General features: G+C 46.1%; 1 protein-coding gene across 1 annotated transcript in view; it reads left to right on the top strand.

The window, feature by feature from the left end:
- Window positions 1-815: 815 nt before the first annotated feature.
- Window positions 816-16974, top strand: part of LOC139247615 (probable G-protein coupled receptor 139) — a 78137-nt gene continuing 61978 nt past the window's right edge. The window contains exons 1-2 of the mRNA XM_070871688.1: window positions 816-1099; window positions 1991-2118. Coding sequence (XP_070727789.1) covers window positions 816-1099; window positions 1991-2118 — 412 coding nt within the window. The remainder of the gene's footprint in view (window positions 1100-1990; window positions 2119-16974) is intronic.

Raw genomic sequence — 16974 nt, 5'->3', positions numbered from 1 at the left:
ATACCAGTGGGAAGTCTCTGTAAGTACAGATCCATCACCAGCTTACAGTCTTCTACCGCCCTCCATCAGCCTATGAATCGTGTTGAACACCACTTGCAAGAAGCACTGAGAGTATCAAGGGCACAGAATGTACTGTGGGTGGGGGACTTCAATGTCCATCATCAAGAGTGGCTCTGTAGCACCACTACTGACCGAGCTGGCCCAGTCCTCATGGGCATAATTGCCAAACCTTCCTGCAGCAGGTGGTGAAAGAACCAACACAAGAAAAATACCTACTTGACCTCGGCCTCCCCAATCTACCTGTCGCGGATGCATCTGTCCATGACTGCATTGATAGCAGTGATCAGCGCACAGTCTTTGTGGAGACTGAGGTAATATTCAATCGTCTTGTGTGCAACTACCACCGTGCTAAATTGAATAGATTCGGAACTGATCTAGCAGCTAAAACCTTGGTATCCATCAGGCATTGTGGGCCATCACCAGCAGCACAATGTTATTCCAGCACAATCTATAATCTCATGGACCGACATATATCTAACTCTATCGTTACCATCAAGCCAGCGGATCAACCCTGGTCCAATGCGGTGTGCAGAGGTGCATGCTGGGAGCAGCACCAGCTGTACCTAAAAACGTGATACCAAGCTGGTGATGCTGCAACTCAGGACTACATGCATGCTAACCAGCGGAAGCAGCATGCTACTAACAAAGCTAAGTCATCCCACAATTAATGGATCAGATTAAAGATCTGCAGTCCTGCCACATCCAGCTGGGAATGATAGTGGACCATTAAACAACTAACGGGAGGAGGAAGCTCCATGAATATCCCTATCCTCAATGATGATGGAGCCCAGCACACAAGTGCAAAAGACAAGGCTGAATCGTGTAGAACCATCTTCAGCCAGAAATGCAGAGTGGATTATCCATGTCGGCCTCCTCCAGAGATAAACTCATCACAGAAGCCAGTCTTCACTCCTGGTAATATCAAGAAACAGCAGCGTGCACTGGATACAGCAAAGGCTATGGGACCTGAAAACTTCCCGAATGTCGTGCTGAAGACTTGTGCTCCAGAAGTAGCCGTGCCTTTAGCCAAGCTGTTCCAGTACAGCTACAACACTGGCGTCTCTCCGACAATGTGGAAATCTGCCCAGGTATGTCCTGTCCATAAAGAGCAGGACAAATCCAATCCAGACAATTACCACTCCATCAGTCTACTCTCAATAATCAGCAAAGTGATAGAAGGTCTCATCAATCGTACAATCAAATGACACTTACTCACTAATAGCCTTGCTCACAGAAGCCTAGTTTGTGTACCGCCAGGACCACTCGGCTTCAGACCCCATTACAGCCTTGGTCCAAACATGGACTAAAGAGCTGAATTCCAGAGGTAAGGTGAGAGTGACTGCCCTTGACATCAAGGCAGCATTTGACCGAGTGTGGCACCAAGCAGCCCGAGTAAAATTGAAGTCAATGGGAATCAGGGGGGAAACTCTCCATTGGCTGGAGTCATAGCTAGAACAAAGGAAGATGGTTGTGGTGGTTGTAGGTCAATTATCACAGCCCCAGGACATCATTGCAGGAGTTCCTCAGGGCAGTGTCCTAAGCTCAACCATCTTCAGCTGCTTCATCAATGACCCTCCCTCCATCATAATGTCACAAGTGGGTATGATTGCACAATGTTCAGTTCCATTCGCAACTCCTCCGAAAATGATGCAGTCCATGCCCATGCAGCAAGACGTGGACAACATTCAAGCTCGGGCTGTAAAGTGGCAAGTTATATTCACACCACACAAGTGCCAGGCAATGACCATCTCCAACAAGCGAGAGTCTAACCACCTCCCACTGATATTCAACGGGCTTTCCATCGCTGAATCCCCCAATCGTCGACATCCTGGGGGTTACCATTGACCAGAAATTTAACTGGATGAACCAAACCTTGGTAATAGGAACACATCAGATGCAGATTATTCTGCATCACTCTCGAATCCCCAAGGCTTTCCTCCATCTACAAGGCACATGTCAGGAGTGTGATGGAATATGCTCCAATTGCCTGGATGAGTGCAGCACCAAAAACACTCAAGAAGCTCAACACCATCAAGGACAAAGCAGCCCGCATGATTTGTATCCCATCCAACCCCTTAATCATTCACTCCCTCCACCACTGTCGCACCGTGGCTGTAGTGTAGACCATCTATAAGGTGCACTGTGACAACTCACCAATGCTTCTTTGGCAGCACCTCCCAAATACTCAAATTCTACCATCTAGATGGACAAGGGGAGCAGGCACATGGGAACACCACCACCTGCCAGTTCCCCTCGATGTTACACACCATCCAGACTTGGAAATATATCGACGTTCTTTCATCGCTGCTCGGTCTAAATCCTGGAACTCCATCCTTTACAGCATTGTGAGTGAACCTTCAACACATGGACTGCAGTGATGCAAGGTCAGTTATGGTTGGGCAATAAATGCTGGCCTTGCCAACGACACCAACATACCAATAATGTCTGCTAGAGGTAGATTGGGGAGGATGAGTTCAAGTATGTGTTCCCCTGGTGTTGGTTCTCTCACCATGTGCTGCATGCCTAGTCTGGCAGCTATGTCCTTCAGGACTCGGCTGGCTCTGTCAGTAGTGGATCAACCGAGCCAGTCTTGGCGATGGACATTGAAATCTGCAACTCAGGGTACATTCTCTGACGTTGCTACTCTCAATTCTTCTTCCAAGTGTTGTTCAACATGGAGGAGTGCTGATTCCTCAACTGAGGGAGGGCGATATGTGGTAAACAGCATGGGGTTTCCTTGTCCTAATTGTTTGACCTAATTCCATAAGAACTCATGTGGTCCAGAGTCAATGTTTGGAATCTCAGAGCCAATCCTTTCCGACTGCACAAAAATGTGACCCAACTTCCCTGGGGCGGTGGAAGAGGACCTAGACTGGGATGGTGTTGGGAGAATCCAGAATGTTGACTGCTAGATATGGTTCTCAGAATAAGATTACGATTAGGTGAGACTTCAATGTTTTGAGAGCGTTTCATGGAGTATTGAGATATTTACACGGTATTTATCTCAATGGTTAATATTTTAAGCAATTTCCTTTGATTCCATGGGATAAAACCTTTGCTCCTTTTATTATTCCTCCCCTCGATAAATGAGACGCTTGACTGGGTAAGGTCATTCTTCACAAATAACCTGTTGTTCTTGTTCGAGTGTCAGACAATATAGAATGTCCCGGGAATGAAATTCCGAGACTGAAGTGGAAGCACTATAATCTAGCGGGCCTTAGGAATGGAATTCCTGGATTGAGGCTGGATCTGTGTCATGTACGCAAGTCCCATTGATCCCATTACAACGATCATCTCTCAGATGCCATTTGGGAACATTTATTGATTGGGATTGTGTTTAGCCTGATGGCCTGGGATCCAATGCATCAGAGAACAAGATTGCTGCAATCCGTCTTTTCATCTTTTATCCCTCCCTTTGTTTCTGTCACTTTCTCATCTTTTATTCTCAGTTTTAATTCAATACAGGAATATAAATTCTGTTCTCTCTGTCCTCCGTATTTTATGGGTGGGTGAAGAATCACATATTATCTCACTTTTAATGTAAAACTGTGTACAATACGGTGAGCTAGATGAAGTTGCAGTAAAATACTGTGGTGACAATGGTTCAATTAGTCTGTTTGTTCAATGACTGCAATTAATGTCAGTTACAGTGACGCCTAATGATGTCATTCGGGGATTTCCCTCTGCTCTATGGAAGGACCTCCCTTCAATGTTTCACCTCACACAATCAGCGCGTTGCCTCCAGCACAGATACCAGAAGTGACTCACAGAAGGGTATTAATGGTTGTGCCTCCCGCCCCAGCACCGCCTCCCATTACTGATGATTTGCAATCCATTCTTGATAGATGGCTTCTCGAAGCGAAGATAAGAATAGCACTGTTTGAAATACAATATATTTACTATCCTCTACTCGCTGCTGCTGGTGTTCCTTGTAAGTAGCTATTTTCAGTTATTAATTATATCAACCATGTTTCAGTCCAATATCATTCTTGCGATACCCCAGGGAATAATCAGTTATTCATGGTATTCTGCCTGTCAAGTTGTTGCATTTTGCGAATACACGTGTTGTTGTTTAAAAATACTGGCACATCCTCGGTGTTGTTGGTGTCCCTGGTTAGTCTCTGTATCCAGCTTTCATTCTATCAATTAAATTTCACAGCATTACTGTTTTTGTCATTTACTATCCCTCCTTCACTGTTGTTGGGATTCCTCTTGGAATTCGGATCCAGCAATTAATCCTGTAATTCGCATTTCCCTGTATGACTATTAGTGTCATTTACCCACCTCCCACAACCTCGCTGCTGTTAGTGTCCCTGGTACCTCGCTGTTAGTGTATCTGGTATCTCACTGTCAGCATATCCAGTACCTCACTGTTAGTGTCCCTGTTACCTCACTGTTAGTGTCCCTGGTACCTCACTGTTAGTGTATCTGGTACCTCACTGTTAGTGTCCCTGGTACCTCACTGTTAGTGTATCTGGTACCTCACTGTTAGTGTCCCTGGTACCTTGTTGTTAGTGTCCCTGGTACCTCATTATTAGTGTCCCTGGTACCTCACTGTTAGTGTATCTGATACCTCGTTGTTAGTGTCCCTGGTACCTCGCTGTTAGTGTATCTGGTACCTCACTGTTAGTGTATCTGGTACCTCGCTGCAAGTGTATCTGATACCTCGCTGTTAGTGTCCCTGGTACCTCACTGTTAGTGTATCTGGTACCTCGCTGTTAGTGTCCCCGGTACATCGCTGTTTGTGTCCCTGGTACCTCGCTGTTAGTGTCCCTGGTACCTCGCTGTTAGTGTATCTGGTCCCTCACTGTTAGTGTATCTGGTACCTCGCTGCAAGTGTATCTGATACCTCGCTGTTAGTGTCCCTGGTACCTCACTGTTAGTGTATCTGGTACCTCGCTGTTAGTGTCCCCGGTACATCGCTGTTAGTGTCCCTGGTACCTCACTGTTAGTGTCCCTGGTACATCGCTGTTAGTGTCCCTGGTACCTCGCAGCTAGTGTCCCTCGTACCTCACTGTTAGTGTCCCCGGTACATCGCTGTTTGTGTCCCTGGTACCTCGCTGTTAGTGTTCCTGGTACCTCGCAGCTAGTGTCCCTCGTACCTCACTGTTAGTGTATCTGGTACCTCGCTGCAAGTGTATCTGATACCTCGCTGTTAGTGTCCCTGGTACCTCACTGTTAGTGTATCTGGTACCTCGCTGTTAGTGTCCCCGGTACATCGCTGTTTGTGTCCCTGGTACCTCGCTGTTAGTGTCCCTGGTACCTCGCTGTTAGTGTATCTGGTCCCTCACTGTTAGTGTATCTGGTACCTCGCTGCAAGTGTATCTGATACCTCGCTGTTAGTGTCCCTGGTACCTCACTGTTAGTGTATCTGGTACCTCGCTGTTAGTGTCCCCGGTACATCGCTGTTAGTGTATCTGGTACCTCGCTGTTAGTGTCCCTGGTACCTCACTGTTAGTGTATCTGGTACCTCGCAGCTAGTGTCCCTTGTACCTCGCTGTTAGTGTTCCTGGTACCTCGCAGCTAGTGTCCCTCGTACCTCACTGTTAGTGTATCTGGTTCCTCGCTGTTAGTGTCCCTGGTACCTCGCTGTTAGTGTCCCTGGTACCTCGCAGCTAGTGTCCCTCGTACCTCACTGTTAGTGTATCTGGTACCTCGATATTAGTGTCCCTGGTTCCTCGCTGTTAGTGTATCTGGTACCTCACTGTTAGTGTATCTGGTACCTCGCTGTTAGTGCCCCTGGTACCTCGCTGTTAGTGTATCTGGTACCTCACTGTTAGTGTATCTTTTACCTCGCTGTTGGTGTCCCTGGTTCCTCGCTGTTAGTGTCCCTGGTTCCTCGCTGTTTGTGCATCTGGTACCTCACTGTTAGAACATAAGAACATAAGAACATAAGAATTAGGAACAGGAGTAGGCAATCTAGCCCCTCGAACCAGCTCCGCCATTCAAAAAGATCATGGCTGATCTGGCCGTGGACTCAGCTCCACTTACCCGCCCGCTCCCCATAACCCGTAATTCCCTTATTGGTTAAAAATCTATCTATCTGTGATTTGAATACATTCAATGAGCTAGCCTCAACTGCTTCCTTGGGCCGAGAATTCCACAAATTCACCACCCACTGGGAGAAGAAATTCCTTCTCAACTTGGTTTTAAATTGGCTCCCCCGTTTTTTGAGGCTGTGCCCCCGAGTTCTAGTCTCTCCGACCGGTGGAAACAACCTCTCTGCCTCTATCTTGTCTATCCCTTTCATTTTTTTAAAAGTTTCTAAAAGATCACCCCTCATCCTTCTGACCTCCAACGAATAAAGTCCCAGTCTACTCAATCTATCATCATAAGGTAACCCCCTCATCTCCAGAATCAGCCTCGTGAATCGTTTATGTACCGCCTCCATAGCTAGTATATCCTTCCTTAAGTAAGGTGACCAAAACTGCACGCAGTACTCCAGGTGCGGCCCCACCAATACCCTGTACAGTTGCAGCAGGACCTCCCTGCTTTTGTACTCCATCCCTCTCGCAATGAAGGCCAAAATTCCATTCACCTTCCTGATTACCTGCTGCACCTGCAAAATAACTTTTTGGGATTCATGCACAAGGACCCCCAGGTCCCTCTGCATCTCAGCATGTTGTAATTTCTCCCCATTCAAATAATATTCCCTTTTACTATTTTTATTTCCAAGGTGGATGACCTCACAGTTTCCGACATTGTATTCCATCTGCCAAACCTTAGCCCATTCGCTTAATCTATCTAAATATCTTTGCCGCATTTCTGTGTCCTCGACACAACCCGCTTTCCCTCTAATCTTTGTGTCATCTGCAAATTTTGTTACACTACACTGTTATCTCGCTTTTAGTGTATCTGGTACCTCGCTGTTAGTGTCCCCAGTACCTCGCTGTTAGTGTCCCCGGTACCTCGCTGTTAGTGTATCTGGTACCTCACTGTTAGTGTCCCTGGTACCTCACTGTTAGTGTCCCTGGTACCTCGCTGTTAGCGTCCCTGGTACCTCGCTGTTAGTGTATCTCGTACCTTGCTGTTAGTGTATCTCGTACCTCACTGTTAGTGTCCCTGGGACCTCACTGTTGGTGTATCTGGTACCTCACTGTTAGTGTATCTGGTACCTCGCTGTTAGTGTCCCTGGTACCTCACTGTTAGTGTCCCTGGTACCTCGCTGTTAGTGTATCTGGTACCTCACTGTTCATGTATCTGGTACTTCGCTGTTAGTGTCCCTGGTACCTCGCTGTTATTGTCCGTGGAACCTCGATGTTATTGTCCCTGGTACCTCGATGTTAGTTTATCTCGTACCTCACTGTAAGTGTTTCTGGTATCTCACTGTTAGTGTACCTGGTACCTCACTGTTAGTGTCTCTGGTACCTTCCTGTTAGTGTCCCTGGTACCTCACTGTTAGTGTATCTGGCACCTTGCTGTTAGTGTATCTGTTACCTCGCTGTTAGTGTCCCTGGTACCTCGCTGTTAGTGTATCTGGTACCTCGCTGTTAGTGTCCCTGGTACCTCGCTGTTAGTGTCCCTGGGACCTCACTGTTAGTGTATCTGGTACCTTCCTGTTAGTGTCCCTGGTACCTCACTGTTAGGGTCCCTGGTACCTCACTGTTAGTGTCCCTGGTACCTCACTGTTAGTGTCTCTGGTACCTTCCTGTTAGTGTCCCTGGTACCTCACTGTTAGTGTCCATGGTACCTCACTGTTAGTGTATCTGGTACCTCACTGTTAGTGTCCCTGGTACCTCGCTGTTAGTGTATCTGGTACATCACTGTTAGTGTCCCTGGTACCTCACTGTTAGTGTCCCTGGTACCTCACTGTTAGTGTATCTGGTACCTCACTGTTAGTGTATCTGGCACCTCCCTGTTAGTGTATCTGGTACCTCACTGTTAGTGTATCTGGTACCTCACTGTTAGTGTATCTGGTACCTCACTTTTAGTGTCCCTGGTACCTCGCTGTTAGTGTATCTCTTACCTCGATGTTAATGTATACGGTTCCTCGCTGTTAGTGTCCCTGATACCTCACTGTTAGTGTATCTGGTACCTCACTGTTAGTGTCCCTGGTACCTCGCTGTTAGTGTCCCTGGTACCTCGCTGTTAGTGTCCCTGATACCTCACTGTTAGTGTATCTGGTACCTCGCTGTTAGTGTATCTGGTACCTCACTTTTAGTGTATCTGGTACCTCGCTGTTTGTGTATCTGGTACCTCACTGTTAGTGTATCTGGTACCTCACTGTTAGTGTCCCTGGTACCTCGCTGTTAGTGTATCTGGTACATCACTGTTAGTGTCCCTGGTACCTCACTGTTAGTGTCCCTGGTACCTCACTGTTAGTGTATCTGGTACCTCACTGTTAGTGTATCTGATACCTCACTGTTAGTGTATCTGGTACCTCACTGTTAGTGTATCTGGTACCTCACTGTTAGTGTATCTGGTACCTCACTTTTAGTGTCCCTGGTACCTCGCTGTTAGTGTATCTCTTACCTCGATGTTAGTGTATCTGGTACCTCGCTGTTAGTGTCCCTGGTACCTCGCTGTTAGTGTCCCTGATACCTCACTGTTAGTGTATCTGGTACCTCACTGTTAGTGTCCCTGGTACCTCGCTGTTAGTGTCCCTGGTACCTCGCTGTTAGTGTCCCTGATACCTCACTGTTAGTGTCCCTGGTACCTCACTGTTAGTGTCCCTGGTACCTCACTGATCGTGTATCTGGTACCTCGCTGTTAGTGTATCTGGTACCTCACTGTTAGTGTATCTGGTACCTCGCTGTTTGTGTATCTGGTACCTCACTGTTAGTGTATCTGGTACCTCACTGTTAGAGTCCCTGGTGTTGATTCTGAATTCTTTTCCCTCAATCTGTTTCAGCGAATACAATGAGGCGAACACCAAAGAAGCTTATAACAAAGCAGTCTTTATTCTTTTGTTTCACCGGCCGGGACTTATCCGAAAGAAGGAATGCTCTCCCTCAGAGTGTGCCCACTTCCCTCGGACAAGTGCCGTTACATTGTAAAGTCGCAATGGTTAGACATTTTCAGTACAAGATACAATTAGAGTGACATTCAGTTCAGCCTATTCCCTTTGATCCCTCCTTCCCTTTATCCACTCATGAGCCGACAGCTGTATGGCCTGTTTTTACACAGAGCCTTTGTCACCCTGGTTATTGTTTCAAGTTTACTGGTGTGACTTAGCAAGACCTTGAGTCAGCCTGTTAGTTGTATCAATGTTGTAACATTTGCAGTCTGACATTCTTAAAGCTATTCCGCCATGAATCCTTTGTTCAATTTCACTGTCCCTATACATTTTCAAACGTTCACATATCCCCCTTTTAAATTTCCATGATAACCCTGGTGACTATTCCAGGAGTATCGCATTCAGCCGTTCGTACTATCTTTCCTGATCCTCCTTGTCGAGTCGGTCTTTAGTTTGCTGGATCATAACCCGGGAGCCCCTGGCCACAAGAGGGTTTGCTAACCTTGCCATCATGACTTTACAACAAAGGTTAAAGCAACCAATAATCAAGCAACAGTAATTATTTCTACGATGAGAATAATTGCCCCATGCATTAGATAGGATCCCCAAGATCCACCTAATAGCCAATCAAACCAGCTAGATCCTCCTGCTGGCGTGGATAACTTCGTTACCTCTCTTCTTATGTGATCTGCGAGATTGGTTATGTTTTCTGAATTATCGGGGATGTAAGTGCAGCATTCAGATCCTATCAGGGCACACGATCCCCCTTTCTCAGCTAACAGATAATCGAGGGCCATTCGGTTTTGTAATGCTACGGTCCTTATTGCTACCATTTCGGCCATGATGTCCTCCAGAGCTTCGGCAGTATAGTTAGCTATCTGTTCCAATACCCTCTCTAGGTTCTGTACTTCATCCATGGTGCGACCTATCCTGAATGGGAACATCATGATCCCAAAGAATCTTTCATCGGGGGTGAGGGCTCGCCTGTGTCGGCTGGAGGCATGTCCTTCCGCCAGGGTATGTGTTTGCCGCACAAATGGCACCACATATCCCAGATAGCAGGACCCTGTCCATCGCTTAGGCAACCAGGGATATACCCTATGCCCGCACACAAAATACGTGCCGTTATACGCTGCCTCTATGTATATTGTGTTGGGGTCCCAAGACTGGGCCCACAGACCTCCACCTGTGCTATTCGGAAGGTGAGAGAGGATAGTGACTCGTGCACCTGTTGTGATGTTGAGGTTGGGTGGGCAATTGCTGTACCCTATGACATGTCCCTTGCTACTGGTGTCATTTCGGGTTAAACATATGGCCCCGGTTGGCCTCCCGATCCCCGAGGTATTGGTCAGGACTAAGAATGGGGGTTCCTTTTTACGGTGGTAGGGTGGCTGGTACCATCCCTGGAACGTTTGACTAATGGGGTACCCAGCACTCTCCCACTTAGTGACGTCCCCGTGATTGTCCACATGGTAACGGTATGATGCTCCTCCTGCCCTCCGTGATCCCTCTGACGATACCTGTTAGATTGCAATCTTTGAAAGCAAGAGGGATACGTGAGAAGCAAGTATCATTATTATCTCTTTCACAGTTGGGGGAAAGCTCCGAAGGGCAGGCCGCCTCGCAGCTGAAAGTCTGGTTGGTTCCAGACCAACATCTTGACCCGCCTTTCATCTTTCGTATTGGCCCCCCTCCTCTCATGCTAGTCTAGCTCAGAAGCCACCTGACAGTCTCAGTTAGGGTCAGTGGAACGGGGCGTAAAGGAATTCCCCCTTTGGAATGTTTTGGAATATGTGAACACATCCAGCATCTAGAAAAGTTCCCATTTCGCGCATAAACATAAGACATGTACAAAAAGGTGTTTACATGGAGATCTCGCTTCAGTTTCCCCTCCCATGCACCACACCTGTCGTACACCAAAGCTACTATACAGTCTGTGGCACACAGACACAGTTTCATCTTATTACTCGGGAACAAAATGTTTCTTGTAGCGTCTCTATGGACAAGGATAAATAGTCCGAATATTTTGCTGATTCAAAGAGTTCCGTTTTCTCGCCTCTCTTCTCAGGTCACCGTCGGTGTAGCTGGTTGTCTATCACTACGGGTAGGAGTTCAAACTGTTCTCCTCGGGACCCATTCGGCTAGTCAGGACGCTCCTAGGAAGAACTTTATTCAGCTATGGAGAAGAGGAAGTCTGGAACAGAAACAGGAGTTAGAATAACCAGTAAAATAGGTTTTTTAGAGGGTGGTGAGCTTGCAGTGGTGCAGGTGAACCCAGGCACTTCTCCCTTCAACCTTAGCTGCAGTGGGGGTAGTAAGTAACACCTGAAAAGGCCCCTCCCATCGTGGCTCTAATCCCTTCCGAATCCATCAGGACGTACTTCCCTGGTGCCACGAGGGATGATTTGGGTAAAACTGGGAGGTCGAGGTGAGCATCTCGGACCTGGTTGTGGGCTATTTGCAGAGCCTGAGTCAGGGAAAGAACATAGGTGGTCATTTCCTCAGTCATGTGGTGGAACTGGACAGTGGAGGGAACATTCTGATTCCAGGGGGTCCTAAGGGGCCTAACATAAATGACCTCAGCAGGGGTCAGTCTAGCCTTACCGGTGGGAGTGGTTCGGATCTGGAATAGGGCTATGGGAAGGAGTTTAAGCCAATTGAGTCCGGTTGATGCTACCAGTTTTGCAAGCTTGGTTTTACGAGTTGATTAGCACGTTCAACTAATCCCGCAGCTTGGGGTCGGTAGGCACAATGCAGCTGCTGGTTAATGTGCATCTGGGAACAGAATTCTTTGTTAACTTGGCCAATAAAGTGAGGGCCATTATCGGAACTCAGTCGAGCTGGGATACCATATCTAGGAACAATTTCCCTCATTAACACCTTAACAACAGTTTGAGCCTTATTGTCCAGGGTAGGGTAAGCTTCAATCCATTTGCTGAACACATCTACTATTACTAACACATATTTGTAACACTGAACTCTTTGCAACTCAATGTAGTCCAACTGCAAGGTCTCAAAGGGACCTTCTGGTAGGGGCGTCTTACCCCAATCACAGGGGACTCCCTTCCATGGATTATGCTGTTGGCAAACAAGGCAGCGACTACTGATGTTCTGGGCCAGAGCCTGGAGTCTAGGGTGCCACCAAGTGGCTAAAAGCGTGTCACTTGTTGTCCTTGCTCCACAATGAGTAGCAAAGTGCATACATTCAATAACCCATAAGGCCAACTCGTCAGACATGCAAGTCTGTTCCGTGGGAGTGGTCCAGAGTTTAGAGACATTGTCATAAGTACATCCATAATCTTTCCACAACAGTTTATCTTTTTCAGGAGCGTCCTCCTGTGCTTTAATGACATCTTGGATAGTTGGCATTGGTTTTTCTGAGGCTAACTTATCTTTTGCAAGGTTTTTTTAGTTTGACTCATGCTTGTCGAGGTCACTCCGTGAAATCGGAGGTCAGGGTTAGGTTGGGTTTGTGGATCTCTTTCAGCTATTTATCTTAGCCTTTTAGCTCTTCAATTTGTTTTGTTTGAGTATTTATCAGGCAAGTATTATTACATAAGCTAGTTCTGTTTTTATTTTTGTTTCCTCTGTTAGGTGAGTCTTTTTTCTATTAAGAAATCCAAATTAATAATGTTCAGTATAAAACGGCTGTCAATGGAAAGGGTTAACTCCTTTACAGGTTTGTAAGAAGACCTGATGTCATTACGTAACTTCACATAATCATCTGAAAAAAAAGTCTTTGTGCCTTCAAAACTTGCTGAGAAATTAGGAATCCGTTAAACAGCAGAAATCATTAGTAAAGCCGTCATAATAAAAGTCTTCTCATCAGGAAAGGGAGCATTTAGATTAAACTCCAATTTTTTTAACTCCTAATTCGAGTACTTGCCAAAGATTTTTTTTTTTAATAATTTAAAACGAGACCACACATTTTAATAGCTATTTGTTTACTGAAATTCAATTTCGTCATCAGCCTCGGTCAATGCAAAGCCAACCATTTGACTACGTAGTCTGTCGATACCTTTTTCAGAGGTCCGAGTGGAACTCTTAGTACATTTCTCGTGCGTGCACTCTTTCTTTAAGACGTCTACGATTTTAACATGTCCTCCTTCTGTCAATGAGAATCCTAATTTAATGGTGTTTTCCTGCCAACTTGACAGAAGTGATGCATCTTTTCAAACTGCAGTGGAACTTTCTTATAATTTAAAATCTCAGAACATTTTTTTTCCTTTCAGCACCTATTTAGTAGGTTACGTTTTTTTTTTCTTTTAAGATCTCTTTTCTTCAAATTAGGTTTTGTATTTTACACAGAGGGCTCGGGTCTTGGTAAATTTGTTAATTTAAAACCTCAGACATTCGAAGACACTTTTTCTTTCAAATTCATTAAATTTGTTTTCTTTCAAGGTTGCGTCTTTTTTTTCGTCTTTTCCATAACTAGAGGGAAGTCTGGCACATAGGCTGAGGGCTGCTTTTCATTATCTCAATTGTTCCAGCCTCAAGGTCGTGTTATACTGTCTCTTCTAAACTGCAGATTTAATATAATAATTTTTTTTTTGAATCCACCTCAGTATTTTGCTGTGCCTTCTCTGAATTTCTCAAAATCCCAATTCAAACTTTGTAATTTCAATCTTTAGTTAAAACTTTTTTTGAGCTTAGAAGCTTTTTTTTTTAAAAGGCATTCTTTATCTCATTCCGAGACTAAATTTATGTCTTTCAACCCAATGTCATCAATCATTGCATTTTCTTTCGACAAGTAAGTGAGAATGTCAAATACATTCTTTTTTTTTCAACCACCGGGACCATGTATTTTTTTATCTTTTACTCAACAAACCTATCCTTTGTGCATTTCCTAGCTCCGTAACTTATCATCCGAATATATGTAATTCAATGAGGTTCACACTCTTAAAACTTCCCACATACAGGACAACACTACGAAGGGTTAAGAAAAACTTTCATTCTGTTTGAAAAAGTGGGTGATGCTAAAACAACCACAACTCCCCGGTTTCCCAAACAGGCTTTCTTATCCACAGTCAAAATCACACAAGCACTTCTCATTTAAAACAGACGTTCACAAAAGTACCTCTTCTTTCCTGTTAATTGTTTTGGCCGGCTTTATTTTTGGATCCATGACCTTTCAGAGAATTCGTCGTTTTATCTAAATTACCCATCCTCGCGTCACCCCGCGTAGGATCAAGGTCCTAATTAGCCCCGATTGTCCCAACATCGCCCCGCGGTGGAATAAGTTATCTTATCCAGAGCCTAGGCGGACCAAGTGATATACAAGATCGACGCCGTACCTGGAATAAGTACAATTTTAAATTTACACAGTCCCTCGTCGCCCCGAGGCTTAATTTTACGTAATTCCCTAACCTCCGCGGTTCACGTCGCCGCGCGATTGTTCATCCTTCCGAGTCGCCGTCCGGTTTTCCTGTTCGCGTCACCGCGCGATTAATTTGTTCAAGGTTCCAGATTTACCCATTCTAACCTATCCTTCCGAGTCGCCGCCCGGTTCGTGTCGCTGCGCGATTTCCCTAACCTTCCCTATTCTAAGTTTAAAATGTATTCGCCAGATTGTCCTGGATCTCGTTCAGACACTACCTGAGATCCAGCGAGTGGCCAAACTTTCCTCAGACTTTTGAAACTGAAGGAAACTGCAGTGGTATTTAAAGTATACTCACTCCAGTGGCCACTTTCCTCCCGTCTCGTCCAAGGCTAGTCTGGCTCTAAATTCTCAACTTTTCAGCAGTCGTCCATTGAGATCCCACTTCTGACACCAAATGTTGATTCTGGATTCTTTTCCCTCAATCTGTTTCAGCGAATACAATGAGGCGAACACCAAAGAAGCTTATAACAAAGCAGTCTTTATTCTTTTGTTTCACCGGCTGGGACTTATCCGAAAGAAGGAATGCTCTCCCTCAGAGTGCGCCCACTTCCCTCGGACAAGTGCCGTTACATTGTAAAGTCGCAACGGTTATACATTTTCAGTACAAGATACAATTAGAGTGACATTCAGTTCAGCCTATCCCCTTTGATCCCTCCTTCCCTTTGTCCACTCATGAGCCGACATCAGTATGGGCTGTTTTTACACAAAGAGCCTTTCAAAGCCTTTCTCACTCTGGTTATTGTTTCAAGTTTACTGGTGTGACTTAGCAAGACCTTGAGTCAGTCTGTTAGTTGTATCAATGTTGTAACATTTGCAGTCTGACATTGTTAAAGCTATTCCTCCATGAATCCTTTGTTCAATTTCACTGTCTCTATACATTGTCAAACATTCACACTGGTACCTCGATGTAAGTGTATCTGGTACCTCACTGTTAGTTTCCCTTATACCTCGCTGTTAGTGTATCTCTTACCTCGATGTTAGTGTATCTGGTACCTCGCTGTTAGTGTATCTGGTACCTCACTGTTAGTGTATCTGGTACCTCACTGTTAGTGTATCTGGTACCTCGCTGTTAGTGTCCCTGGTACCTCGCTGTTAGTGTATCTGGTATCTCGCTGTTAGTGTCCCTTGTACCTCGCTGTTAGTGTAACTGGTATCTCGCTGTTAGTGTCCCTTGTACCTCACTGTTAGTGTATCTGGTACCTCACTGTTAGTGTATCTGGTACCTCGCTGTTAGTGTCCCTGGTACCTCACTGTTAGTGTATCTGGTACCTCGCTGTTAGTGTCCCTGGTACCTCACTGTTAGTGTATCTGGTACCTCACTGTTAGTGTATCTGGTACCTCGCTGTTAGTGTCCCTTGTACCTCGCTGTTAGTGTAACTGGTATCTCGCTGTTAGTGTATCTGGTGTCGGCGGCAGTCGGGAGCAGCGTCGAGGAGGTGCGGGGTGAGGCCTATAAAAGGCAGAGCAGGGAGTCCGGGGCTAGCATCGGCGGCAGTTGGGAGCAGAGTCGAGGAGGTGCGTGGAGAGGCCTATAAAAGGCGGGACTTGTGCAGCTACAGGGAGAAGGCAAAAAAGAAGTAGAAAGAAATCAAAAGGTGACGTCACAGCCAAGAGGGTAAGTGATTGGCTGGTGATTGGTGAGTAGTTTTTCTTTTTTCTCTTCTATATCAGTGAGTAACTTTTAATATTGTTGTTGCCAATTTAAGTGTATATAAGGGTTAAGTCATGGCAGGAGAGCTCGGTCGGGTGTTATGCTCCTCCTGTACCATGTGGGAACTCAGGGACACTTCCAGTGTCCCTGACGATTACGTGTGCGGGAAGTGTATCCGCCTCCAGCTCCTGACAGACCGCGTTGCGGAGTTGGAGCTGAGGGTGGATTCACTCTGGAGCATCCACGATGCTGAGAATGACGTGAGTATCACGTGTAGCGAGTTGGTCGTACCGCAGGGAAAGGGTCCACAGCCAGATAGGGAATGGAAGACCAACAGGAAGAGCAGTGCAAGGAAGGTAGTGCAGGAGTCCCCTGTGGTCAACCCCCTGCAAAACAGATACACTGCTTTGGGTACTGTTGAGCGGGATGACTCATCAGGGGAGGGCAGCAGCAGCCAAGTTCATGGCACCATGGCTGGCTCTGCTGCACAGGAGGGCAGGAAAAAGAGTGGGTGAGCAATAGTGATTGGGGATTCAATGGTGAGGGGAATAGATAGGCGTTTCTGCGGCCGCAAGCGAGACTCCAGGATGGTATGTTGCCTCCCTGGTGCAAGGGTCAAGGATGTCTCGGAGCGGGTGCAGGACATTCTAAAAAGGGAGGGAGAACAGCCAGTTGTCGTGGTGCACATTGGTACCAACGACATAGGTAAAAAAAGGGATGAGGTCCTACGAAAAGAATTTAAGGAGGTAGGAGCTAAATTAAAAAGTAGGACCTCAAAAGTAGTAATCTTGGGATTGCTACCAGTGCCACGTGATAGTCAGAGTAGGAATCGCAGGATAGCTCAGATGAATACGTGGCTTGAGCAGTGGTGCAACAGGGAGGGATTCAAATTCATGGGGCATTGGAACCGGTTCTGGGGGAGGTGGG

Source organism: Pristiophorus japonicus, unplaced genomic scaffold, assembly GCF_044704955.1.
Source record: "Pristiophorus japonicus isolate sPriJap1 unplaced genomic scaffold, sPriJap1.hap1 HAP1_SCAFFOLD_275, whole genome shotgun sequence".
Classification (NCBI taxonomy): domain Eukaryota; kingdom Metazoa; phylum Chordata; class Chondrichthyes; family Pristiophoridae; genus Pristiophorus; species Pristiophorus japonicus.
This window is presented reverse-complemented; position numbering and strand designations above follow the sequence as displayed.